Source organism: Suillus clintonianus, assembly GCF_016758775.1.
Source record: "Suillus clintonianus strain FC179 chromosome Unknown DEU56scaffold_184, whole genome shotgun sequence".
Taxonomy (NCBI): domain Eukaryota; kingdom Fungi; phylum Basidiomycota; class Agaricomycetes; order Boletales; family Suillaceae; genus Suillus; species Suillus clintonianus.
This window is the reverse complement of record NW_024539408.1, coordinates 38,315-64,469: the sequence shown is the minus strand read 5'-3', so window position 1 is coordinate 64,469 and position 26,155 is coordinate 38,315. Positions and strand designations below refer to the sequence as shown.

At 45.7% G+C, this 26,155-nt stretch overlaps 5 protein-coding genes across 5 annotated transcripts; 1 reads left to right on the top strand and 4 right to left on the bottom strand.

Annotated features, from left to right (window-relative positions):
* Positions 1-5,325: 5,325 nt before the first annotated feature.
* Positions 5,326-7,685, bottom strand: DEU56DRAFT_762044 (uncharacterized protein; the record flags this gene model as incomplete). Its single annotated transcript, XM_041350630.1, has 10 exons — positions 5,326-5,502; positions 5,566-5,696; positions 5,800-5,902; positions 5,968-6,127; positions 6,559-6,593; positions 6,651-6,885; positions 6,941-6,981; positions 7,058-7,129; positions 7,168-7,431; positions 7,578-7,685. The coding sequence occupies 10 exons, from the start codon at positions 7,683-7,685 to the stop codon at positions 5,326-5,328; spliced, it is 1,326 nt and encodes a 441-aa protein (XP_041201176.1).
* A 1,183-nt stretch (positions 7,686-8,868) lies between these two features.
* DEU56DRAFT_692561 (uncharacterized protein) lies at positions 8,869-9,093 on the top strand (the record flags this gene model as incomplete). The annotated part of the gene is made up of 1 exon (XM_041347163.1): positions 8,869-9,093. A coding segment is annotated over one exon (225 nt), but the record flags the coding sequence as incomplete, so codon positions are not given.
* A 331-nt stretch (positions 9,094-9,424) lies between these two features.
* Positions 9,425-11,003, bottom strand: DEU56DRAFT_762043 (uncharacterized protein; the record flags this gene model as incomplete). Its single annotated transcript, XM_041350629.1, has 8 exons — positions 9,425-9,761; positions 9,921-9,977; positions 10,022-10,092; positions 10,181-10,228; positions 10,504-10,524; positions 10,560-10,598; positions 10,673-10,776; positions 10,877-11,003. 8 exons carry the CDS (start codon positions 11,001-11,003, stop codon positions 9,425-9,427), a joined length of 804 nt encoding a protein of 267 aa, XP_041201174.1.
* A 5,788-nt stretch (positions 11,004-16,791) lies between these two features.
* Positions 16,792-18,655, bottom strand: DEU56DRAFT_762042 (uncharacterized protein; the record flags this gene model as incomplete). The annotated part of the gene is made up of 7 exons (XM_041350628.1): positions 16,792-17,265; positions 17,347-17,475; positions 17,537-17,589; positions 17,662-17,791; positions 17,860-18,222; positions 18,286-18,470; positions 18,631-18,655. 7 exons carry the CDS (start codon positions 18,653-18,655, stop codon positions 16,792-16,794), a joined length of 1,359 nt encoding a protein of 452 aa, XP_041201173.1.
* A 2,447-nt stretch (positions 18,656-21,102) lies between these two features.
* On the bottom strand, positions 21,103-25,342 carry DEU56DRAFT_874374 (uncharacterized protein; the record flags this gene model as incomplete). Its single annotated transcript, XM_041355952.1, has 16 exons — positions 21,103-21,519; positions 21,588-21,938; positions 21,991-22,185; positions 22,238-22,417; positions 22,467-22,563; positions 22,618-22,757; positions 22,840-23,047; positions 23,108-23,304; positions 23,359-23,396; positions 23,465-23,537; positions 24,342-24,509; positions 24,564-24,722; positions 24,753-24,893; positions 25,081-25,154; positions 25,261-25,300; positions 25,334-25,342. The coding sequence occupies 16 exons, from the start codon at positions 25,340-25,342 to the stop codon at positions 21,103-21,105; spliced, it is 2,487 nt and encodes an 828-aa protein (XP_041201172.1).
* Between the last annotated feature and the right edge of the window lie 813 nt (positions 25,343-26,155).

Below are 26,155 nucleotides of genomic sequence, written 5' to 3'. Positions count from 1 at the left end.
TTCCAGCGATTGCCCCCTTGCTTGGTGCCATAGATGGACTTGTCAAGAAGACATACCAGTCTCTTAGGATCGCCCTCAGCAAAGCCTTCGGGTTGCTGCCATGTAGACTTCACAGTCCATCTCTCCATTGAGATAAGCATGAGACACTTCCACAGGAGCGAAGATGGAGATCGTGAATGGCAAGCCATAGCAAGGACAATGCGGATGGTGGGCATACGTACAGTGGAGCGAAGATCTCGAAGGTAGTCAAAGCCAGGGCGCGGGTTGTAGCCCTTGGCCACAAGGCGTCCCTTTGTGGCGCTCTATGGAGCCATCAGCATTGCGCTTGACTTTGAACACCCACCTCGACCCTATGACCTTACGGTCTTTGGGTCTTTCGACGAGTCTCCAAGTCCCATTGCTCTGGTGAGCAGCCCAACTCCTCAAGCGCGGCTTGGCGCCCACTGCTCGGCATCAGGGACGACGCAGGGCCTCTGCAAAGGACATTGGCTCAGCAGGGGTAGCCACAGAGTGACATACCTCAAAGCCCACATCAGCTTCCTCCTCATCATCATCGACTTCATCATCTAACTGCGCATTAGAAAGCTTCCACCACTCACGAGGAGGGCGTCTGGCTCGAGTGGGCAGTCTGGCACCAATGCCAACAGGAGAAGCGGGAGGAGGAGCAGCTGGGGCTGCTGGCACAACTGGTACGTGGGCAGGGGGCTGAGGAGGCGCTGGATCAGGCCTCAGAACGCCAGGTCTATCACCAGGATGGACATCTGGGACAGCTGGGTCAACTGCAGGCATAATAGCCAATGCAGGGGGCACTGGAGCGATGGCAGGTGGGACTGGTGGACCTGGTGGACGCCTCTTCCCCCCATGAGTCAGTGCCTCGTCAGAATCATCATCATCAGAGTCTGGAATCACCCTAGACTCGACAGAGGGCAATGGAGGAGGGGGCTGAAGCGCACCAGAAGGCCTCTTTGAGAGAAGTAAATACCTTTCGTCGAAGTCAGCACGCTCTGAGATGACAGTGCGCTTGGAGGTGGGGTTATAGAATTTCCAGCCCTTGTAACCATCTGGATAACCAATGAATACGCACTTTTCCATATGGGACTCGAGCGCAGAGCGCTTGTCCTTCTGCACATGCACATAGGCAGTGCACCCCCACACCCTTAGGTGGGAGACATCAGGTTTCCGCCCGTGCCACAGCTCATAAGGCGTGGCATTATCCACTGCATCAGTGGGGCACCTGTTCCAGACATGGACCAAAGCTGCAAGACACTCACCCCAGAAGGCCTTTGGAAGGCCAGACTCGTCCAGCATCGTCGTGATGCGCTCAGCTAAGACCCTATTGGCTCGCTCTGCAACACCATTCTGCTGCGGACGAGCCCTGACTGTGTGCTGACGCACAATGCCACTCTGGGTAGTGAAGTCAAGGAAAGCATTGGACATGTACTCACCACCCTTATCATCCCTCAGAGTCTTGAGTTTTCGCTCAGATTGGTTCTCAGCATAAGCCTTGAACGTCTTGAACGCCTCAAAGACATCTGACTTGGCCTTGACAGGCAGGACAAAGCGATAACGCGAATAGTCATCAATGAAGGTGACCCAGTAGCGATAGCCACTGAAGGTGCGGTAGGGGAGCTGGTGGACATCAGTGTGCACAAGCTCCAAAGGACGGCTCGCCCTCCACTCACTAGGAGGGAAGGGATTGGCATGCATCTTACCAGCAAGGCAAGGCTCACAGACAGGGTCTGGCGACGCCCTAGAGTCCAGCCTAAGTCCAGTGACCAACTTGTGGTCGATAAGCGTCCTAACACCAGCTATATGGTGATGAGCTAGTCTCCGATGCCAGAGAGCGATGTCCAAAGGACAGGTGGAGGCAGGAGAAGCGAACTCGGTGATAGGAGAGGTGGTACCGTCCAGAAATGCGGCGTTGTGGGCGTTGATAGATGCATAGAAGAGTGGGGAGCCCTTAGGTCGACAGAAGGTCATATGAGAGGCAGATATATCGACGTAGAAGCCGCAATTTCGAGTTAGATACAGAACTGAGAGGAGATTGTTACGAAGATCAGGTACATGCAAGACTCGAGTGAACTCGACCGCTCTAAGACTCTTTACCTCGCCCACAGACACAGGATTAAAGACCACTGACCCCACACCAGCTGAGTAGACTATGGTCGAGTCGGCAAGTCGAATTGGCACGCGTTTTGGGGTATAATTGCGAAGCCAGTGGCGATGGGGGGTCATATGAGAAGTGGCCCCTGTGTCTGCATTCCAATCAGCGTCAGCATCGAGCTGGAGAGGGCATAGAGGACTAGAGGAGTCAAAAGAGCGAAGACTTGCATTACCAGCGAACTCGGACACATTCTGGACGGTAGAGGACACGTGTGCAGAGGCAGGGACAATGGAGGACGATGGGGGAGGGCTGAGATGTGGTAGAGGACGCCTCAGAGGCCTTGTTAGCGTTCCTAGGCCGCCTACCTTGCTGTCCAGACTGATTGGGCGCCTGCCTAGTCTTATGTGCATCCCTAGCACGCTGCATAGCGAAGCACTTGTGCACACAATGACCTGGCTTACCACAGAAGTCGCAGACAGCATTAGCATCGCACTTACAGCTACTAGCAGGCGCCCCAGTGGCAGAGGCAAGGGCAGAATCGCTAGAGGACACTCCAAGAGCATCAGCACGTCGACGGCGCTGAGTCTCCTCAGCGAGGAAAGCAGCCTTGAGCTCCTTCTTGTCCAAGGACTTGAGTAGGATGAGGCTCGACGCAAACTGGGCATAGTCTTCGCCCAGAGCACGGATCATGGCCATAGAGACGAGCTCAGCATCAAGATCAGGGAGACTGTAGGGCTTACTAGAGTCCTGGGGGCGAAGTCTTTGAATCTTGGCCATGCCCTCCTCAATCCTGGCAATAAGGGTGCTCAAGGATTCATCAGGGCGCTTCCTAATGGTGAAGAAGTCGTCCCAGGCGTTAAAGCGAGTGGCAGGGAGCTGCTGGACATGGGTCGATTCGAGGGTAGTCCAGATCAAGGCAGGGTCGTCCTGGACGTCCTCAAAGTGCAGCCTCTGGTCTGCAGAACAGTGGAGGAAGAGTTCACCTGCAGCCTTGTCCTGCTTCTGATCCCACTTGGCCTGCTCCTCAGCCTGAGAGTCTGGAGGGCGAGTCTCCTTGCCAGAGACAAGCAGCCAAAGCCCCTTAGTGCGAAGATAAGCCTTCATCTCACCCTTCCAGGTAGAGTAGTTGGCCTCTGTCAACACAGAAGGTGACTTGGTATAGGTGGTCTCAGTAGACATGGAGTAGGGGCGATGCAAGGCTCAGAGATGGTGGGGATGGGTTGCAGACGATGAAAGGAGGTGCAGAAACGCAGCAGAGGACGAGGGGATGAATGGATAGTGGATAGGGGACCCTTAGATAGGGGACTGATAAGAGATCTGATTGCTGATATGGGATGGATAGCAAGATGGGTGTACTGGGAGCGATAGGCTCGACCAATAGACGATACAGGGATGTGGATGGGGGCTTCCGAAGGCGCAGAATGCGATGGGCAACACCCCGAGTCAGATATGTGATGAATAGACCTCAATATGAGGCAAAGATGTGGAAAGGGGCGCACTAAGGGCCCAAAATTGACTGATCTGCTACTGATCTCCTTATCCCTGATGATCCAGACGCTCTACAACACCTCAGACTCTCTCCAGGGGGTTTTTGAGGTCGCAGAAGACGATGGTGAAGACCGATAAGCCGGCGGGTCAAAGGGTGGAGAGATATGAGGGCAGGAAGTCGAAATTGATAGGGGATATGTGTCAGATCTAAAGAAGGGAGATAAACTCGACCTCCTGAGAGCTGATTAGAGTAGGGAAGACGTAGATGGGGGTAATCGAGGGCAAGGAATCGATTGGTGAAGGAATCAAGTCGATATCTTCAGTAGATCTTGAGCTATGACAATTTTGAAGCGGCTATAGCGCAGGGCTCATAACCTGTTGCAATGGGAGCTGAATGGGCCGCTTCTAGAGGCTCCTGAGTGACCAAAGATGATCAGGACTAGAGTCCAGAGTAAGTTGCCAATGTATTCAAGTATAGTAAAGGTATACAGTACCTAGAGTCCAGAGTAAGTTGCCAAAGAGGCAGGGAGCACTGGACTCTGGGATATGGGCGATGTATGGTAAACAAATGTAAACAGACAAGCCATAACACAAAGGTAAGGGATGACTCGACCTAGACAAGTCCTAGGGAGGTCAGGAAAGTGAGTGAATGGTCAGAGAAATATAGGTAATGAATATGTACGTATAGATACCATGAAAAGGATAGAAAAGCATACTGTAGAGGTGAATGATCATATAACTAACAGGCCTTTACTTCCATTTCCTTGATGTTCCCATAGACCTCCATCCCTGACCTCATGGACTCCTGCCTTGATCCCGCCTGCCTGATATACCTTTCTTGACCCTTGTACAATTAGCAGACCTGCCCTGAAAACTGTAGTCATTCACTATATATAGTCGATCCACTTGTACTATCATTCCTTGAATTGATTCTACTGGGTTTTACCTGAACTATATTCTCTTGAGTTAAGTCTCTTGAGAGTCTGATCACGAAACCTCTATACTCTTGGATCGCTATCCTTGAGTCAATACCTCTTTTCTCTTCACATACTGCAGTCACTTTGCCCTGATAACAGACAGCTGAGGGTGACAATTTCCTCCCACATCAAGTGTTTACCTGATACAATCAAGTGGGCCCATGGTATGTGGTGTAGTAGATGAGCATAGACTTTTCTATTGGCTTTGGTAGATAGTGTATGGTAGGTAGATATGCAGTGTAGTAGATAAGTATGTCAGTCAAGACACGGCCTTCAGAAATCCAAACATCAGTCAAGATGTTCCATTGGCATATACACATATGTCTGGCTTGACATTGAATGTGAATGACTAGCAGTTCTTCGTGTCTGCATGATTGGACGTGTTGACAAATGACAATTGGGGAGTGAAAGGCTGTGTATGCCATTAATCTGGAGTAAGACTGTCAACGATCTTAATATCATAGATGCAGGGTCACTCACGAAAAGATTGTAAGAATCCTCCTCTTTCCTAACAGATTGCATGTTGAATACTTCAGCTTTGGTGGCTGAAGTGAAGAGCGAGGTGAAGTCCAAGGGGTCATGATTTTTAGAGTTTGGTAGGAACTAGTTGAGAAACTCCTCCACTGGCATGGGCTAACAACATGGCCTTTTATCTCCTTGCCCATGGCGCTAAGAGTGTTGATTCGGCATCACACAAGAGTGGTATTGCCAGCCGTGAAGGTCGGGTTAGGAACCAGGTTTTGGCCACTCTCATCATCAATGGCTGATGACCGTCAGACTCCAGATGGTATTTGAGAAGCGTTCCAACTTCATACTTTTGGTGTCAGGGCTGGTGTCCCATTCTTCCCATGATTTTGGTTTTGTCCACGACCATTCCTTAGTTGAGTTCATATGCAGATGAAGGTTGGATCGCCTGAACTCAACATAGAAATTCTGTGCATAAACAGTTCAGGAGCTCGGATGACAAGTCAACAGAGCGAGAACAATTGACCTCACCTTGCTCATCCCCACAATGGGACAGTCATCCAAGTATCCACACGCAATATTCCTCAGATTCTCCATTTCCCAGTCAAGCAGCTTGATTTTTAGGCTGTGGTCATAGGGAGGGAGGCCCAGGATCTTATTGCCTGTGTAATCAGTGGAGTCCACGGTGCGAAGAATGATAGCAGGGGCGAACCACTCCCGTATCTGCCCCTCCAGTTTTTCATTACAGGCAGGTATTTGCCTTACGATCCCTTCGCTGGGCAGCTGACAATTCTCTATTCATGGTCTTGAGCTGCGCTGTATCCTTGAATGTCTGGAGGCCAAGCAGCAGACCCATATTCCAAAGGTCCTGGCGTCCATCCAAAGCATCATCAGTTAAAAGGTGATACCGAGCCAAGTTCAAGTCTAGCTTACCGCAGGTTTTGTAGTGACCGGTGTTGCAGTCATAATCGCAATTGAATGAGATTTCCCTTGAAGTGCTCGGGCTGCAGTGTGGGCCGTGTTGATATTGCATAAGATGTGACCTTCATGGACGGTATTCATGATGTCTTCATGACCAAAGAGGGTATTAGGACTAGTGCGTTCAAAGCGAGGACTAGGCATCAACTGCTTATAGCTGTCCCTGTCGCCTTGAATGTGTTGCAATGGGAATTGAATGGGCCGCTTCTAGAGGCTCCTGAGTGACCAAAGATGATCAGGACTAGAGTCCAGAGTAAGTTGCCAATGTATTCAAGTATAGTAAAGGTATACAGTACCTAGAGTCCAGAGTAAGTTGCCAAAGAGGCAGGGAGCACTGGACTCTGGGATATGGGCGATGTATGGTAAACAAATGTAAACAGACAAGCCATAACACAAAGGTAAGGGATAACTCGACCTAGACAAGTCCTAGGGAGGTCAGGAAAGTGAGTGAATGGTCAGAGAAATATAGGTGATGAATATGTACGTATAGAGACCATGAAAAGGATAGAAAAGCATACTGTAGAGGTGAATGATCATAAAACTAACAGAATGACAATTGTCCCTGCATCGTCTTGAACTGCCTGCCAAATGTAGCAGTTAATTTCATATACCACTAACAACCCACAGCAGTTACTCACATTTGTTGTGGCCAAGATGATGTGTCGTATCGGAGGTTGCTGGCATTGACTCCAAGCCATCGTCCACCACTGTACCTGTGTCACATACTTGCCCGTGTAGGGAAGAACATCAAATGTCGCTCGCCTTAGATACTGTTGTATTTCACTCATCCACTGATGTTGCAAGTTGGGGGGCACATGATCACAATGGGCAAGTCTGGAATGTTGCCGCCAGTCTTTTTGTGATGGCGTTGAGCTGTGGAGAAGCTGTCAGTGCATTCAGCTCTTCAGACACCTGTCATATTGCTTACCAAATTTTCCAGGGAACTTGCCATGCTTCCTGCAGTGTTCCCTGTAGTGCGCAAGGCATGCAATCAATCCGACAGCCTGCATAGTTTTTCCAACCCCGACACCATCCATGAGCATACCGGTTCACAGTCCAATGCCCTGTCGATCATCCTCAGAATGCTAACCAGCTGGTGCCACCGAGGCGCCAGTTTCTGGGTCAGACTTGTTGGATTGTCAAGCCATTGCTGACCATCTTCGCTCCATGGGTCAATGATGGCATTGGGATCAGATTGCACCTGGAAAAAGGGAGTTTCTTCTCCAATAGGCCCAGGTGCTCCCAAAGGTCGTCCTCGCTGTACCTGTTGTATTCTTCTACACCACTCTTCCAGTTGTTCACATCTATATTCTCCTCGAAGTCTACCGCTACCTCATCACCTCCGAGTGGCACCATCGCAGCCAGCGTTGTCTCAATCAGAAGTTCAAGTTCCTTGACCTCCTCCTCAGTGGCCAACCTCTCAAGTGCATCTCAAAGAGATTTAGGTAGCCCTAGAAAACCATGTTCAGCCATTGCATATATGCCAGTCAAGTGCTGGACTACTAATGTGCTATGGGTTCTGCCTTGCTGGGATCTTTCTTGGCCGTGGCCAGCATGGCACTGACCTGTTCACGACATGCTTCGAGCGTTTTGACTGTCTCCTTATCCTTAAACACGCTAAGAAGGATGACCAAGGATTCCAACTTCTTCAGGTAGGCGCGGATGCTGGCCATCGTAGGATTTGCATTTACGATTGTTATAGTTGCACTGGGATTAGCCCCCTGCCCTGAGCGGACAGCACATTCAACTTACCTCACCATTGCTCTTCAGCTTCCTGAGTTTCTTTGTCAATACTGTTGGCCTGTCTTTTTATGACCTTCCGATACCTACTTCAAGTCAATACCAACACGGTGGTAACAAATGTCATGATAGATGGCACAACAAACGATCCATCAGCAAATGAATCATCGCTGAACAATTTAATCGAAACAGCCTGCCTTATCTGCGCAGCATCCATAGTCGGAAACTGAGTGAATGGCTATGTCATGTTGTGAGATAAATATGTCGATAAATGACTCACTTCATCTGCAGTCTTGCAATTCAACCTTGCCATGACCTCATAGGGCTCGCAACCTTTTTCTTACAAGATTTTGTCGACCAGTTTGTTAATCTTCCACTTGTCCCATGACATCTTTACCCAGGTTGTACGATCGTCATATCATATTTGAGATTATTTAGGAAACAAAGGGCACATTCTGCTCTCGTCTGGTTTCTCACGCCCTTGCGCTCTAGCATTCCACGAGGAACGACCTTCATGGTCGTTATCTTTCTGTTTGGAAGCATAGTGTTCAGCTGGATCCAGAGCTATTTTGCAGTTGTTCATGAAGACTTCGATTGCACAAGCCTTGCCCATCATCCATCCAGGGACATGGGTGTTAGTTATATGATCATTCACCTCTACAGTATGCTTTTCTATCCTTTTCATGGTATCTATACGTACATATTCATTACCTATATTTCTCTGACCATTCACTCACTTTCCTGACCTCCCTAGGACTTGTCTAGGTCGAGTTATCCCTTACCTTTGTGTTATGGCTTGTCTGTTTACATTTGTTTACCATACATCGCCCATATCCCAGAGTCCAGTGCTCCCTGCCTCTTTGGCAACTTACTCTGGACTCTAGGTACTGTATACCTTTACTATACTTGAATACATTGGCAACTTACTCTGGACTCTAGTCCTGATCATCTTTGGTCACTCAGGAGCCTCTAGAAGCGGCCCATTCAGTTCCCATTGCAACACATCCTCCTAAACAGCATGTTCAGTGAGCTCATGAGATGTTTAGACACATGAACATTGACTATTCAATATGCAATGCTTTGAATTATCATTCGGCTGGTATAGACTCCTCTCTCATTATTTATGATGTGGGGTGTCAGTGGAGTATTAATTTTTTACAGAGAGTTGCTGAGAGCCAAGGCTTATCCATACCAGAAAATATGCAGATCATCCCTGCGGTTGGAAAATTCCATCTCAGTGCTCACAAATTGGCTTGCTTTGCAAGGTACAGCCTCAACTTTGTTCAAGGGGCTGGACATGTTGATGGGGAGATTTTGGAGACCTTATGGGCACCATTCAATAAGCTGTGCAGCGGGGCTAGGGGTATTGGGAGCAAGCTGTGAATCCTGTGCGTCAATGTCTATCACAATCCCATCGGTTATGGATACCATAGCAAAACAATATGGTTGTTTGTCTGGAATGACATTTCTAGTTTCATCAGAAATATAGTCGCAGGACTCCACCAGCACACAAGCCACTTGTACACTTCCAGCTCGTTCAAAAGGACCTAAATTTCTGTGCCCCTGTGTTTAAGACGGTCCTTTTGAAAGACCTTCAGACATATCAAGCGATCAGTGGCTAGGTCTTGAGCTCCCAGAGCCTTTGCAAAACACGGAAAGGGCCATGTATGTATTACAGCGAATAGATTCGCGGGATGGACTTCTCTGCCGTATCTGGGGATGTGGAGGATTGAATGAGGCCTGGAGGGTTGGGCGACTCCTGGTCAGAACAGTACAAACACTCTGTGTTCATGTTTCCCCAGATATCAGACTGTGGCGGTATGGGAGAGAGGGTGGTGCGCATGTATGGCAGCAGATTCCCAAAAGAGTCCAGGTAACGAGACACAAAAGTAGGAAGATCAGAAGCAGAAGCAACATCTGATGCCAGGTCCGGACTGTGGTTATCCCCAAAGATCTTGGACTGCATAGTTATGGGAGTGATGGGGATGAGGATGGGGTTGAGAGGGGACCTGAAGTGAAGGAGCACTTCGATAAACATACTTAATATGGTAGGGCGACAGCACACCTTTATATAATGAGCTTGAGTTGTGGATGCACCAATTTATAATTGCCTTGTGGACGCACCCTTAAGATGACAGTGTACTGGTACACACTGGTTTGTCACTCACTCAACGGCCTCTACCAATTTGTGAACAAGGAGAACATTGACTCTGTGCTCGCTGGGGCTGCATCGCACAATGTGCTCAGTAGTTTCAGAAATGGAACTTACTCAAACATTAGCACGTCTACAGAACAGTTCTGTAAGCCGTCCAGCAGGGTCATCTCATGTTTCTGATGAGTCTGCAGGATCAGCAGCTATTGGAGCTGTGGCATGCTAATATTAGCTTTACCAGATCTGAGTGTGAGACATTGACATACATCCACTCACAGTTCTGAAGAATAAAGCGGACTCCTGTCCCTGCTGTGCACCTATGACCTGGGCTGATAAGTATAAGTACAATGAGTGAATGGAAATCAGCAATGGTGGATGCCACACTGTCTACAGATGATTCCATGAGTACTTGCAGCTAGCGGTTGAGGCATTCACAAATCCTTATTATGTGCCTAGGTGACAGGACAATTGACACTGGACAATGTAAGTGCCAAAATTCTGTCTGACGCGTGCCACAAGGCTGATTTCACTTGTGTAACTCAGTTGAGTTTCTTGTTCAGAGTGCGTCCAGTTTTCTTGACTTGTCCAGTTTCGCTGACCTTTTGTCTGCCAACAGTAGCCTATATTGTTGATGAACGTACTGTACAATACACACCTGCCCTTTACCAGGCAGTAGAATGATATGTTGTTGTTTCTGATTTCACACGGAATACATCTGTCTACCATGAGCATAGTGTGACCACCGAGCACCAACAATGTTCAGCCTACCTTTCCACATGGATTGATGAAGGTTTGCGTGCCGACGGCCCATCCCATGCACAAAATCATCCCTGAAGGAGGGAGAGAACACTTCCTGGGCACAACAGGAAGGCCTGTCAGACCCGAAAGCGGTCGTAGAGAACCATTTTCACATCAATCAAGCAGAGTAGTCATATCACCTTTTTGGTTGGAAACCCCCCAGGAAAGGCACACATTGTCCAAAACCAAACTCATCAAGCGTATCTCCAGCATTTCTGCCATATCCAATCTCCCCAACCTCAAGGGCCACAGCATCCACATTGGTGGCACCCTGGAATATCTCCTTTGTGGTGTCCTGCATCACATGCGTGCATCTTTGCACGCCTTTGCATATCTTCGGCTTCCGGCTGCTCCTTGATCCCTCTCATTATCAAAGAAATTTGCCTCAGTACCATCCATCCCCTAAGGGACGATTCTACTAGCTCGCCTCTCGAGGTTTATATCCTTGTGACTCCCCAGAGTTTGCATTACTATTTCCTCACCCTCTACAGTTGATGGTTCCTTCATGGCACTCTCTTACCTCTCGGGCATGTTTTACAGCCCCATTATTAATCTTCTTATTAGCCCGCAGTTTAGGACTGCCATTCCCTTTTCTCAACTTGGATACTTTCTAAAGACCAAGAAGAAAGGCCCTTTGAAATTTGCTTTATTATCCAATAATATCACATTGGATTTGCTGCTGGCACATTTTTCTAGTGTTTTTCAAATCAATCTAGAACCAACGGCAGAGAGCTCTGAACAAAAAATATCAGATCTAGAACTCCATCATCCAATTCCCACTCTAGCAGAGACAGTGCAATCTCAGCTGGTTGTTAAGACTGTGTTCAATGGGTCGGACCGGAGGGGCTTGGCTTCAGCTCGTGCGCTGTGCCCTTTACCCAAGTACATGCCCCTAATTTATGAGGGATAGATATCGTCGGCCGAGGGGTAATGGATAGGCCGGATGAGAGAGGGAAGACTACCGGGACTAATGTCTGGGTAGAAACTAACAGGGTACGGACTACCCGAAGGTAGAGACAGAGGGATTTAGCCTCAGGGATATAATCCCGAGGCTCGGAGGATTGGACTAGGATGATAATCCTAAGAGCCGAGAGGACACAGGGAATGAACAGAGTCTAAGTTAATATTCGAACTAAGGAAATACTATGGGTTACAGAGGGTTTATATACTGTAGTGTACCCGATGGATATCTGGCCGAAGCACAGTCTTCGGAACATAGGGCTATGTAGGAAATGTACTAACGGAACATGAAACTACTGTGGACGATTGAGAATGGAGCTGGATATTAAATGAAACAAAGGGAATGAGTTAAATGAAAAGGAAATGAATGGACTAACGGAAGGATCAGAATGAACCCGGACATTAACTGTCAGAAGGATCCTGGCATATAGGGGCAACAAGAAGCGTATACAAATGAGGACTCACATCAACAGAAAGTACTCTTTCCAGTCTTGTGCACAGACCATGTCAGAGTAATGATATTGAGCACATATATTCTATTGTCACTAATAAGTGTTTCCAGACATGAATATAGTGACTTTTTATGATCAGACTATCAAAGGGTATACTATACATACCAACTAATACAGTCCTTAATTATAGAAGGATCTGTGAATAATTGACAGTAGGCAGGTTTAATAGATAAGAAAAAGTTTGTGGGAAAGTCAAAAAGTCCAAACATTGAAAAAATACAATACAAACATCCATGAATGGGTGGTCTCGATGGACGTAAGAGTATGTAACTAGCACAAAAAATAAACAATTACAAACTTACATGGTTGCTCACCAACTCCTATCTCTCATGCCTCGTCCTATCATACCTGATGCTACCTTTGTTTCTCAAGCAGTCATCGAACTCGAGCAGGAAGAAAAGTCCAAGCTGCATAAGTCCACTACTGAACCCCATCCCAAAACCCATCTTTTAAATCCTGTCGCTTGCTGTCAGAAGAAATGGAGTGTGCAGCCTATTGTTCGATACCTTACAGTGAACCAGAATACATATCAGCAACATATAATGAGACATGTTGAGCACAATGTTGCGCACTGGAAATGCAATATTCCACTGTTTTGTCTCAAAGATGTGAGTCTCTAGGCTCTTGAAAAGCAGAAACAAATACTGCCAAAGACTAAGCTTAGGCTGTCATCAATGACATGGTTTCATGGGAGAGCAATGGAACCTCTGGAGTTTTCTAGGACAAAGATGGAAATACCTTGGTAGCCTACTTTGCTTGACAACCGCAAGACAATCTCAGGGTAAGCAATTATTTTCCTTGAAAATTTGTTGACTGGACCAACGATTCCTTCTAGCATGGGACAGTCTCCCGCTTGTCTAGACCAGGCTGAGGCAACAAATTGAGACCACAACACTTCTATGTCACCTTCACCTTCACAGTATATATCAGTATATGATATTTAAGTAGTCTATAATGTATTCTATCTATTTTTAATGAAATCTTCACCCCATAGGTGAAATATGAAAATTGTATGATTGCAGGGTTTGCCACTATATCTTTGTCCTGTGCGAATGTTAACCTGATGGGCCGTTATACAATATCTTAACACCAACTATCATCAATCATTGATCATCAGTGATGCAAGCCACGGTCAGCACAAAGTCGTATTATAAACATCTCTATTCATCAGTCAGCACCAGCAATGTGCTACCCACATCTTGCAACCAGAACAAGATGAATGTAATGTTAGTTGAAGAACTTACCAGTAATGTTTTATGGGAAGAAGCTATACTCTCCATTGATGTCAGTACTCTGACATAGTTTTGAATTATAATGACCATGAGAGGGCTTCATATATGTACCATAAGTTATCTACAAGTAGTTTATATAGGCTGTCTAACGAAAATACAGAAAAAACATTAAAAAATGTGACAATATGCTATAGTGTAGATAGGAGGAGACTTTGGACTGTAGAGAGGGATATTGTCTAAATTTTCATAGGAATATGTCACCTACTATACTGGAAAACCAGAGCTGTAGGAAGATTTTTTTTCATGGAGTGTACTACTAGGAGACAGTACAAACATATTACCGTAGTGAAAGGTCCTGATGTACTTAGCTTCTAATATGTTATATATACATGAAAAGTCATTGTAGGAAGCATATTTACTAGACAATACATCAGATACATGGAAAATATGAACTAGTTTATGTTTTTGAGAGGTATGTATGAATACAACATATCTACTAGTGTAGGGTACTTCAGAGGCTCAACAAAATGATGTAATGTGTTCATTAACACTCTAATATATGATATATAAAGTCAGAATAGCTTCCCTGCTAAAGAAGCAAAAAATAAATAAATTTTTGTTTTTAAATATACATATTATAGTTAGCACTGCAGGTTACTGTATAAGCTCTTAGACAATGAAAAAGCAGTCTATTGTGTCATTATATATATATATGAGTGAGTAAGAGGACAGGCTGTAGTGAAGAAGTAGAGCCAGAAAGGTATGTGAGAATAATAAGAATCACAAAAAGACTCAGAAACCATTAAGCTTAATTGAGTAGGATCCATAGACTACAAACAAACTTACAAAATCACCACATTACTAACTAACTATGGTTAAGCATCATTCTCACAAGTACAGGTGGGTTACAATGATACAACAATATCTAATATGTTACACAGGAGTACAATGATACAAAAATAGCTACCAAGTTACTATAGAGGGATGGAATTCACAAGGAGAAGTTTTATATCCTCCTCATTTTGAGGAATAGAATGATTATTGATATAATCAAATAGTACCTCATACATCAGGGTCTTATACCTGGTCATGGTATAGCCTATCACCTCAAATATCATTGAATCCTCTGTTTGAAGACAGAAATAGAACCTCCTGCTATAAAGGTCCTCTGAATGATGCTAAAACCTCTTCAGTCTTGATTTGAGTAGAGCTTGAGGTTTGGTCTCATGATGGCTTCAAGAGACATGTGAAGCTGTTGTTGTCCATGATACTGGATGCCTCTGTGGGGACACTAGGAAGTGAATACTTGAGGCGGCTGAAATAGGTACTCAGGCTAAGGTAAATATATATGTGATAATAAAGAAATTACACACTGGAGCTCATGGTTCCTCTTCATAGTTTCTAACACGAGATCTTGTGGTTGTGATAGAATCTTGGAGTTGAGGAGACACATCAATTCTGCATAGGCTGTATGCATAATTGAGACTCAGCTACAAGGGGCCAATGTCAATTTGTGAAACATTATCCAATGATAACAAAACTTACTCGTCAAAATCCGTTGGGATCATGCTATACAACTCATCACACCAAGTCAGATATGAATTATAATTATCTGGTGTTAGTTCCCATAATTGACACTCTTTTACAATGACCAGAGACTAATGAAGATGTATCTATGCTGCTGGAAAGTGATAGGATCTGTGCGGAGAATATCTGATTGCTCAGTAACGATATCTTTATAGCAGAGCTAGGCTTAAACCACTTGTTCAACTTAGTGAGAATCAATAGTTGAAGATATGGTTGTAGGCTAGAATAGACTTGGTATGATTGAGAAAGAACAATGAGGCCAAAAGAAAACAATATATACATCACAGTCACATCCTTAGCAGCACTTTGACAAAGTTCTCACAGTATGCCAGACCCCCTCCTTTAGAGCTGAGTAGATCTCCCTTGAGAGGATATATACCGACCTTCCTAGATGTTTCTAATTAAGCCTTAACACAGCATCCTCTTTAAATTTTGCCTGTGTCATATACCATACACTGAGCCCCTGAATCATGTCCAAACTCTCCCGACAAACAATGTTCGGACCTCCGAAACGTAACCAAGCTATACCTTAACCCTATCCATACCCCTCAGCAGGATCTGCCCTGCTTCCCCTAACCTGTTCGACACAAAGTCCGGATCCCCTATACATCGGATCTCCTATTTGTCGGACATTCTATACATCGGACCTCCTCCTCCTCCTGCATACCTTGGATGTCCTAAACGTCGGACCCACTCAGGTCCACTTACCCCCTATTCATCGGACCTCCTATTTTGTTGGATCCCACCCATGTCATCTGCTTGTCCACTTGTCCGCTGGAATGGGCCATGGGGGGACGAGCCATGGGACTCTAACCAGATGCTGGGGACAAACAGGTGGAATAGGGTGAGAACTAGCTACTGACATGCACGAAGTATATCTACTGAGTGCCTCGAGGCCCGGGCAAGACCCCTGGCACCTCTGGCAGACCCCCAAATGAGCCCCTGGCCCAAACCCCCTAACACACCGCTTGTCCACTCCTCCTGCATACCTGAGATCTCCTATACGTCGGACCTCCTAAAATGTCGGACCCACTCGGGTCCACTTAACCCATAAGTGTCGGACCCTAAACATTGGACCTGCTCAGATCCTGAGCCTCAGACCCGTTTAACCCCTCAAAACATCGGACCCACTTCACAGTTCATCTCCGTCCCCATTTCCCGTGATCTGCTTGACAGTTCATTTCCGGTCCTGCTCCTATTCTGTTACCCCATTTTTATAGTCCCCTTGTCCTAACCCCTATATGCCCGGATCTGCTTGACAGTTAATATCCGACTTCATTCTCGATCATATCTCATATGCCCGGATCCATTTGATACTTCATCTCCGCCTCCATTCTCAGTCGTTCCTGTATTATTTTCCTTGCGCCTGTCAGTTTAACCTTTGCGTATGTTCCTCTTGTTGACCCGGATCTCCGCTGACTCCTTCCCCGTCGCACATGTCCATAGTATATAATGTCAGAAATTCCCAAAACCTATTTTAAGGTATTATAATCAATTGAAATAGACATATCCGAGAGTTATCTTGTAATGTCAATGCCATAAAGGAGTCGTATGGCAACTGCAATGCAATGAATTTCATAATGGCGCTGGCAATAGAAGCTCTAATGAAGCGAGCGTGTCCATAATCAGCATTATATTCTCCATTTAGACGTGCATTTCAACTTCTCACAACTTGGCGAACATCTGTCACCATGTTCCTTGCAATAAACATTACAATCCATGTCGTAACAATTGGAGCGCAATGAAAATAATATTTGTATGCTAATTATCAGGACTACAATGAACTAGCGTTGTAATACTATTGCTGAATCTTCTGACGGACAGACTTGCGAGGGACTGCTGCCTGGCCAGACTTCTTCTTCCTCCGTCCTTGAGTATGACTCTCAGGCTCTGCATGATCCTCTGCATGTATAGTCCCAGTCACCCTTTCATTGAGCTCGACGTCACCTGTGTCATCGAAAACAGGCAAGTTCTGATCAACCACAGTAACTGCAGGAGCAAGTGGCAGTATGAGAGGAGTACTGGAGCCGCTGGAAGGTATTTCAGGAACTACGGACAACCTTGGAGTCAATAGCGGAGAATTCAGCGGAGACTGAGTGATTTCGATACCCTGAGCGGAGTCACCTGGACCCGGTGTAGAATCCAAATCCTTGTTGGCATCGTTGGATTGCAAGCCAGCCATTGCAAGTGCAATCTGTGCAGTAAAGTCTTCCCCATCAGGTGCATCGACTGGTAGCTTCATGGCTCCAAAGATATTGAGAGAATACCGTATCTGGTGATAGAAGAAAGATGGCCTGCAATGAAGAATGCTCAGCTCTCAGCGACGATGGGAGCAATAAAATGAACCACTTACAATAGTGGCGCTCCATGCAATTGCTCCAGGTGTTATGGTAGATACTCCCCAAATCTTGTGGTTTCTAGGTGGCCCGCCCTTCTTGACAGATGTAAGGGATGCTTCGCCCATCAAAACTGCTTTCAAGATCTGTTTTGGTGACATTGTCATTGTCAGTAAGCTGTATATAAACAAAGAAATAGCAACATACCTGAGCCAAGGGCTTCCAGTTACCAAAGACAGTTGAATTACTAGTGTCAACGACTGTATTTGGAAAGAGAATGGGAGGAAATAGTGGGTAGGTACAGCTTCTGGGTGTAGTACCTAGCAGCCTACAAAGCTCATCGATGGTGTCTTGTTTTGCGGATGTGACAAAGTAATCAGAGCTTAATCTAAAAATGTGACCACCAACTCGTTGCAACTTGATGAGTTCAGAAGACCGACCAGCTTCAAGTGCTTGTTGCAGCTGGACAAATATTAGTAATCAAAATAGAAGTCAATTACATAATAATACTTATTATAATGTACACGTACAGTCTTATGGAAATGATTTGAGGATATGAGATGGTGCAGGTGATCTGGGAGCACACTACGTAGTTCAGACAATAATGTGTCTGCTTCTGCAGCTGAGTTTGCATAGCGTGCTGGCCGGTCAAATGACAAGCCAATTGAAGGCAGAGTCTTCTTTAGTAGCTCGGTGCTGGGTGGGTACATCTCGTACATGACACCATACTTCTTAGCAAACATCTTCACTTCCTCGTCAAATGCTACAAGTTGGGAGGGCACCTTGGAGGTTTTGTGAGAGGGTTTGTTGGCCTCCAAAATGGTGTTCTGTTCTTCCAAAAGTCGATTGCGCTGCTTGACAGCTTCTAACTGGAGCTGAGCCTCCTTCAAAGTCTATTTAAAGAGATCTGAATGAGTCACTCGAGTATGACAACTGTTTTGATATATCTAACTCACCGTACTAATACGAGAATCTTCATGAGTAGCTGTACAATGACTTGGATTCGAGATAGAAGGTTCAGGAGCATGACGTCGCAAGCTTGCAGCAGCATCAGAGTCTGAATCCTCAGACCTAATATGGCTGTATGGTCCAGGTGCACTCTGAATCATCTTGAATAGTGTGGGACACGATGGAATTTCGACTGTAATGTCGATGCAGATCAAGCTGATGGAAGACGCAGATGATTGGTAGACGGGCATTGAAATAATGCTGGGGGTTAATATATTGTCATTCAAAGTGGGCTAACAAGCAATCAAAAAATGTGTCCTGATGATTCAGATGCACAGCAAGGACTTACTCACTTGAGTGCTCATTTACGTGGGTCATGATGGGAACATGATGGTGACAATGCATGAGGATCTGAATCAGATGAAGTGAGGCACTTGACTAATCGCCTCGCAGCCGCCAGCACTTGACTTGACATGAATTTAATTCTCCTATGTAATATAACATGAGACATGTTACATCAACACTGCCAGATTCTGTCACCTTTCTGAGTCTGCGTTGACTTGAAATTTGCTGTTGCAATCTGATTTGTGGCTGTCAGCCTCGAGTGTTCCAAATCTGATTCAGAATCAATCAAAACACACCACTGAGGTGTGTATTATTATGCTTCAAGGTTGGTTGACGACACATCATGGAAAAGGTGTTCCCTATGATTCAGATGCCAAGCACGGATGATTCAGAGGATTCGGTTGAGCCTTTAAATAACATTCAAGTAATAGATTGTTGACATACCTAATAGGTCATAACCATGATTCAGAATGGAGCGCTCGTGAGCTTCTCCAGCACACCGGGTCCTGGACCAGGCATATTAACAATGATAAGAGGCAGGTAAGCTTCCCAGTCATAACTATGAATGGAGCGCTTAGACTCACCTGATGATTGCCCATGAGCTTCTGAATCTCCAGCGCACCTTGCATATGAGGAAGCAGGAGGATCCATTGATTCCGAATCCAACAACAGAGTTGGGTTCACGTCGTGACTAACAGTCACTTCAGACAACTGTGACTAATAGCAATAAATGTGAGATCATGCATATGAATTGGCGAGTATATGAGATAAGAGAGTGACTATCATGAAAGACTATCGTGAAAGACTAATAAATTGTCACTGCTGCCAGTACATCAACAACACATCTGAATCCGAGTCGCTGGCAGAAACATTGATTCTGACAGGACATTCACCAACATAGTATCATGCTCGCCCCTTGTTGAGACGATAATCATCCACAGCTGCTCACTTGCTTCGAAATGACTTGTAGTTTCCCCCTGCGGCACCACGTGCAAACATAACAGCCGCCAATCTATAATTTGTCAAAATTAACGATACATCAGGAAACCATTTGAAGGAGATAATTTTAAATACCTTGAGGTGAATACACCAATGCACCAGCCACGTCGGACTGAGTAGAACTTCTCAACAACACCAGAGCCTGTGGTAGTAACCGAGGCAATGGTTTCTGAGGACAGTTGTCGTTGTAGTGTGGGCAGCCTTGCATTTTGGTGCAGTTGTTTTGCGAGATCGACAACCGGGGCACGTTCACGATGCTGATTGACAGTCGGGACTTGTTGACGCTGTCGATTTGTCACATTATTAGCGACATCAGAGGGTCCAGGGTTGATACATGGTTGGTCTGTCTGGGCGTGTTGAAGCCTATGATCGGCATTTCAGATATGGCCAGGTAAAAGGTCTGCACACTGTTGCTGTTGGTTTGTCGTGCTACCGACAATGTGGGCAGGGGCACGCTGTGATCAATGATGAAAAATAAGCTATCAACATCAAGTGTGACTACAATATCTGCTGCTGCACACTTGCAGTCTGTTGACTAATGTTAGGTCTCACAGGCTTTTCAGAATCTGATTCGGACGAAGTGTCTACTTCAACACGAATTTTTCCAGAATATGGCTTATCCTGGTGACTTGATGAGAGGCGTCATTGATAGTGGAAAGGTGGTACTGTCAGAGAGTGTATGGGGGATTCAGAAGCGCTGATTACATTAATGGAATTGTGTGCAGAATTCAGAGTCGAGTCGGAACTAACATCATTAGGGACTTGTTGAATGACAGCTGCAGCAGCTAATATGGTTGCCTGAACTGTTCAGTGGTTAATAGTAATAAAATTGACAGTGGATCATTTGAAATTCACCATTGACATGAGGTTGGGACGATTCAGAAACCCCATGTTGCAACAACATGTCTCTTGTTCTGAGGACCATTGTGGTTTAGGGAGATTAAGATGTCTTGAGAAAGCTGAATCTGATTCAGAACATGTTATTTAAATCAATTTTGAAGCGATTATTACAACAAACGTAATAATAATTCTCACATACCGCTAGACTCTGAATCTGACTCGTCATTACAAGTTGAATGCAGACTCAATGTCAAGGCCTCTGAATCTGGGTTTCAGTGTTAGATGAGCAATGGCCGATCGAGTACAGAAGGTAAACGTACTATTATGGCTTCACAGATTCAACCAATAGCTTGCAAAGTGGCGATCCTTCTGAATCTGGGTTTCAGTGTTAGATGAGCAATGGCCGATTGAGTACAGAAGGTAAATGTACTATGGTTTCGCAGATATAACCAATAGCTTGCAAAGTGGCGATCTTTGTACACAAGCAGCAAGGTTTGTTTTTGCGGAAAGACCAGCTGTAGCATCGCGGGTATGGAACATCAAATGTATGTAGTAAATACATAATAATACACTGGCTGTGGGAGATTCAGATCTAGAGGCAAATGCACAAGACCGGACTATTGAACACTACACTGGTGCAATCAGTATATATGAGAGTCTTTGTGAAGTTTCATGCAAAGGAACATATCAGTGTCGACAGAATCGACAACAAAGAAGTCACCAGGCTGCGAGCAATCCTCAAGCAACAGTGCCTCCCTGATAATCGAATCAGCGAAGACAAACTCACTCTTACGCCAAGGTTGAGCTCTAACTTGCCATAACCCTAGGTGCCTGTCCTTCAAAGGCCGATTTTGAATGGGGGCGTCGCAAGGATGAATGAGAGCCATGGGGTAACTTGCATCTCCAACCAAGCACATGAACACGAAGATCAAGTGACTAATGACGGAGTCATATCTTGGCGCATTGTGGAACATCGGGGAGTAGCGGAGGTAGTCTTTTGACGTCCGAAAATCAACCGTCGACTCGAAGTTTGCTTTCAAGTAACAGAATTCTGTCACCTGTTGGTACAGTGCAAATCAAAGTATTAAAGTTGTGGCCGACTCATCAAGAAGAACGAAAATCTCACTGTATCAGCATCCAATTCAAGTGCAACACATCCATTCCGTGTAATGATGGGTATCGTGTTAAGAAAGCGGTTAAGTTTGGTATGAAACTGATGAAATGCTGGGTCTTCGAGGTGTGCTTGCTGAATGGCATTTATCGAGGATATACACTGACGTGAACCAAGCTTGATATGAAAACTGGATTCCGATCTAGGCATATTAACTGTCTCGTCCGGGGCTGTGTCATCTGCATCCAAATCCAAATCTGAACCGCCAAGAGCGCTTGCTTCTTTTCTTGCATTATAGTCGTCAAGATCATTGAGGCGATAGCAAATCCATGCCGATACAAGGCTCCAATGGTCTGCGCATAAGATCTAGTATTCTCGGTAATCAATGTAAGTTTAGAAGTGGTAGCAGATGCCCGACCTGGTCTGCAACTTGTTTGAAATTTGTTCGGAGCTGGTAAGATTTTTTCAGGGGTCTATGTGCTTTCTCGTTAGGTTTGGTGTTGAAATTCCGAGTAACGCCTTTGGCCTTGATATCCTCAAAAAGGTGAACAGATAAGTGATGCTTTGGAAAATTCCAATTTTTCACTTCCGATCCACATTTAGACATATATTTCTATGGATGATCCATCAGCGACTCAACAGCGCTAGCGTAAAGCACAACTTACATCCATGAGTCTTGAAAACTCGCCAAGAGCGCCTCGACCAGCCGCAAGGGTCTCCATGGTGTGCACTTCAAGAGCCGGGAACATGTCTACATCTAAATGGGCTCGAATACATCGAAGGAGGAGATATCCGAGCTCATGTACTTCAGGATCAAGTACGTCATGAGCAACAAACACGATCAACTGCATGTAAAGGGTGAACATCAATTATAATTGAAATTTCGAGAGTCACCTTTAGTATGTCCTCGTACTTTGTCCCATCAGCGAAGCTAATTCCCATTACTCCGTTGAAATGGTTGAGATTCCGCCACCTTGGCGCTGCTGCGAACCTGAGAAACACTTATAATGGATTCAGATGTCTGTGATGAAACGAAAAAACAGACCCTTCATCTATCATAGTCACAGCTTGTCTACTGGCTTCATGAATCCGTTTTTGCAGCTCGATCCACAAGTGTTTCCCCCACAGTCCTTCATGGTGGGTATGGGGGCGGTCGAAACAAAGGGCACGAAAGACGTCCAGAAGCTTTGATAGATAGATTGAGAGAGTTCTGTTTAGTGACACTGTGAACTTGATTCCAGCAATATAATAAGATTCAAATGCTTACTTCAACATCTCTGAGCAACTGAGACTTCAATTTCTTCTCTCGCTTTGCCTTCATGGACTTCCCTCTTGCCTTCCTGAGCAGGCGAACTGAACTGCGGCATGTGCGAAGTGGCCAGGTGTTCAACAGACTATGCAACTCGTCACGGGGAACCAAGCAAATGGGACACAGAAATTTTCCCATGACTCCACGGATCAGGGACATAACACATCTGTACATAATATTAATACACCTTAGCAGCATGATACATGATGCTCTAGACTGTATGCACTGCTCCTCGTAGTCTGCAGACAAGATCGGGACAAAAGGAAAGGAAAGGCATTGAGATTTATCCCAACACTCGACCCATCCACCACGCTTCCTCTTCGATTTAAGACACTTGAGTATTTGCTTGAAGGACTTGTGCCAAACTGTTGCTTTAAAATCTGCGAATTTCTGTTTTCCCGACTTCGAGGCATCATCTTTGACCTTGAAAAATCAGTGTTAGTTAAATGATAGTCAAGCAGGTTGGAGTCACGATACAATGGGGAGCCATGCGACAACTAGACCACCACCAACCCCTTTGCCATTTCAGATGGATGCTGGGAGGTTTGCAATACGGGCAATCACGGGTATCCTTTTTCGCGACCAAAGGAAGACAACTTTGCCTTAACTGCATAGAGGATAAAGGCAAGCGGCTTTGCATGGCCAGGCATAGACGACTGGTTGTATTAAACTTGGGTGAGTTGCTGAAACTAATGTTGTGCTACTTGACACTCACCTGAGCTGTCATATTCCATACCTGAAGCTTCTCGTCCAGTCCAGTCCGTCCGTTCTCTCGGGTCCGTGCTAGAATTCATTTCCCTGAGTCCCCATTTGTATATGCTTCTTGCTGCCCCTATATGCCCGGATCCTTCTGACAGTTAATATCCGGATTCATTCTGATCCTTCCATTAGTCTCTTCATTTCCTTTTCATTTAACTTGTTCCCTTTGTTCCATTTAATATCCGGCTCCATTCTCGATCGTCCGCAGCAGTTCATGTCTGTTAGTACATTTTCTACATAGCCTTATGATCCGAAGACTGCGCTTCGGCCGGATACCCATCGGATACACTATAGTATATAAAACCTTTGTAACCTGTAGTATTTCCTCAGTTCTAATATCATCTTAGACTCAGTTCATTCCTCGTGTTCCCTCGGCTCTTAGGACTGTCATCCTAGTCCGATCCTCCGAGCCTCGGGATTATATCTCCAAGGCTAAACCCCTCTGCCTCTACCTTCAGGTAGTCCGTCCCGTGTTAGTTTCTACCCGGACGAAGTCTCAGGTAGCCTTCCCTCTTTCGTCCGGCCCATCCATACCCCTCAGCCGACGATATCTACCCCCCTGTAAATTAGGGGCACGTACTCGGGTAAAGAGTGCAGCGCACGAGCTGAAGCTAAGCCTCTCCGGTCCGACCCGTTGAACACGGTCTTAACAGAGCCTCCCAAAACCTATCTGCAGTCCAAGGCTCATCAATCAATCTCACAAATGTATTCCCATCAAACTTCGACAGGCGTTGAGTGTCAAAGGTAAATTGGGGGCCAATATAAGGGTCTCGAAGAAGGTCGCATGCCCAGTCCCATAAGTCCCGGTAGTAAAGGGTGAATTGTTGATCAACCCCATCGTAAGGCACTTGGATGGTTTGCTTTTTAAACTATAAAAACATCCTTGTTAAATAAATTAAATCAAAACACCGAGAGGAACTTACTGGAGTTAGACGATGGGAGATAGCACTCCACGCGTTCCGAACATCTTTGTAGTTGCGGAGGGTGAAAGACTCTGAATCCTGCTTCGAGCAATGCAAAAGGTTGATCAGCCGGTCAATTTGAGGCTGGCTAAGGGCAGCTTCATGAGCAAGTTCAGCTGCCTCGAAGTCCAGGCGAGATCAAAATGGCACCCAAGGTTGTGTATCGGGAATTGGTGGGTCTTCCAAAATGTTGCGCTGAAACGTCGAGAATGTTCGTGTTTGCGCCGGGATTCCAGAGTTGGGGTGATATTCAGTCTGAATATCATCAACATTGTGCCGAGTTGCTTGATGCTCTGAGCCATCTACAGATGGTTCATATGGTCAAGGCACACGATAAATATCTATAAAACAGCTGCTGCTAGTTATAACGTCAATGGCAAAGATTTATTCACTCACCTTCATCCTCGACATCCATCCACTGGTCATCCTTGACATCCACGGCAGGCTCGTTGGCGATGCATCCATTCAAACTCTCCACCTGTTGATTCAGATTGTCAGCTTGCTCAGCTGCACGATGTGCATCGATTGGGACATTAACTGCAATTGAGTGTACTGTCACATTAATGTTTGGCATCTCAAGAAAAAATCAGAAACGCACCTGAAGGTTGGTAATAAGTGTTTGCAATGTGATGCTGGTCCTCCTCAAAATCCCTCGCACATTTTGCGCAGGCAGTGCAATGCGTCCTGAAACCATGCGGCTTGAATTATTTACTACAGAGGTCACAGGTCACCTCTGCCATGTTGGTCCCGATGGTTTGATGAATCACGCATCAAAAGCAATAACAGCAGAATCTGATTCAGAAATCTATATTGGTCTGATCCGATTCAATAACATTATAATAGACTCTATCACCGACATTTGTTGTCGCTTGTGTATTGTCAGAACTTGTGCAAACATTACAATATCTTGTAATAATATCACGTGGAATGAGGTACCATTACAATTTTAATGTTATATATATCTCAATGACCTGCCATTACAATGGAGGTGGGAAATTTCCGACAAATACCTTGTAAACTCATAGTAGTTGCCTCAGTTCGAATATCACCTTAGATTATCCTCATTGCTGTTTCCTGGGACCCGGACCTATTTCCATGGGCCCAGGTCCACTTCCCTGTCCAACCTCTGAGTCCTTGGATTGATTCCTTGTGCTATATCTCTGCCTCTCTACCTTAGGGTAGTCTACCTCCGTCAGTTTCTACTCTAGACATTGTCTAGTGTAGTCTTACCCCTAGCTTCCGCATTCTCAGACTTCCTGTTGTCCCATCCCCTCGGACTTCCTGTTACTCCTGTCCTCTTGGACTTCCTGTCTTTCTGTCCTTACACCTGTCTGTTCTGTCCGCCATGTCTGCTGGACCAAAGCCCCTATTATCCGGCAGACTAATCCTTTATGTCAGCTGGACTAACCCTATGATCGGCCGACAAACCCTCCTTACGTCGGCCAACAAACCCCCTTTACGTCGGCCGGACAAACCCCTTTACGTCGGCCGGACTAATCCTCTTATGTCAGCCGGACTAAGCCCCTATTGTCTGGCGGACTAATCCTCTTATG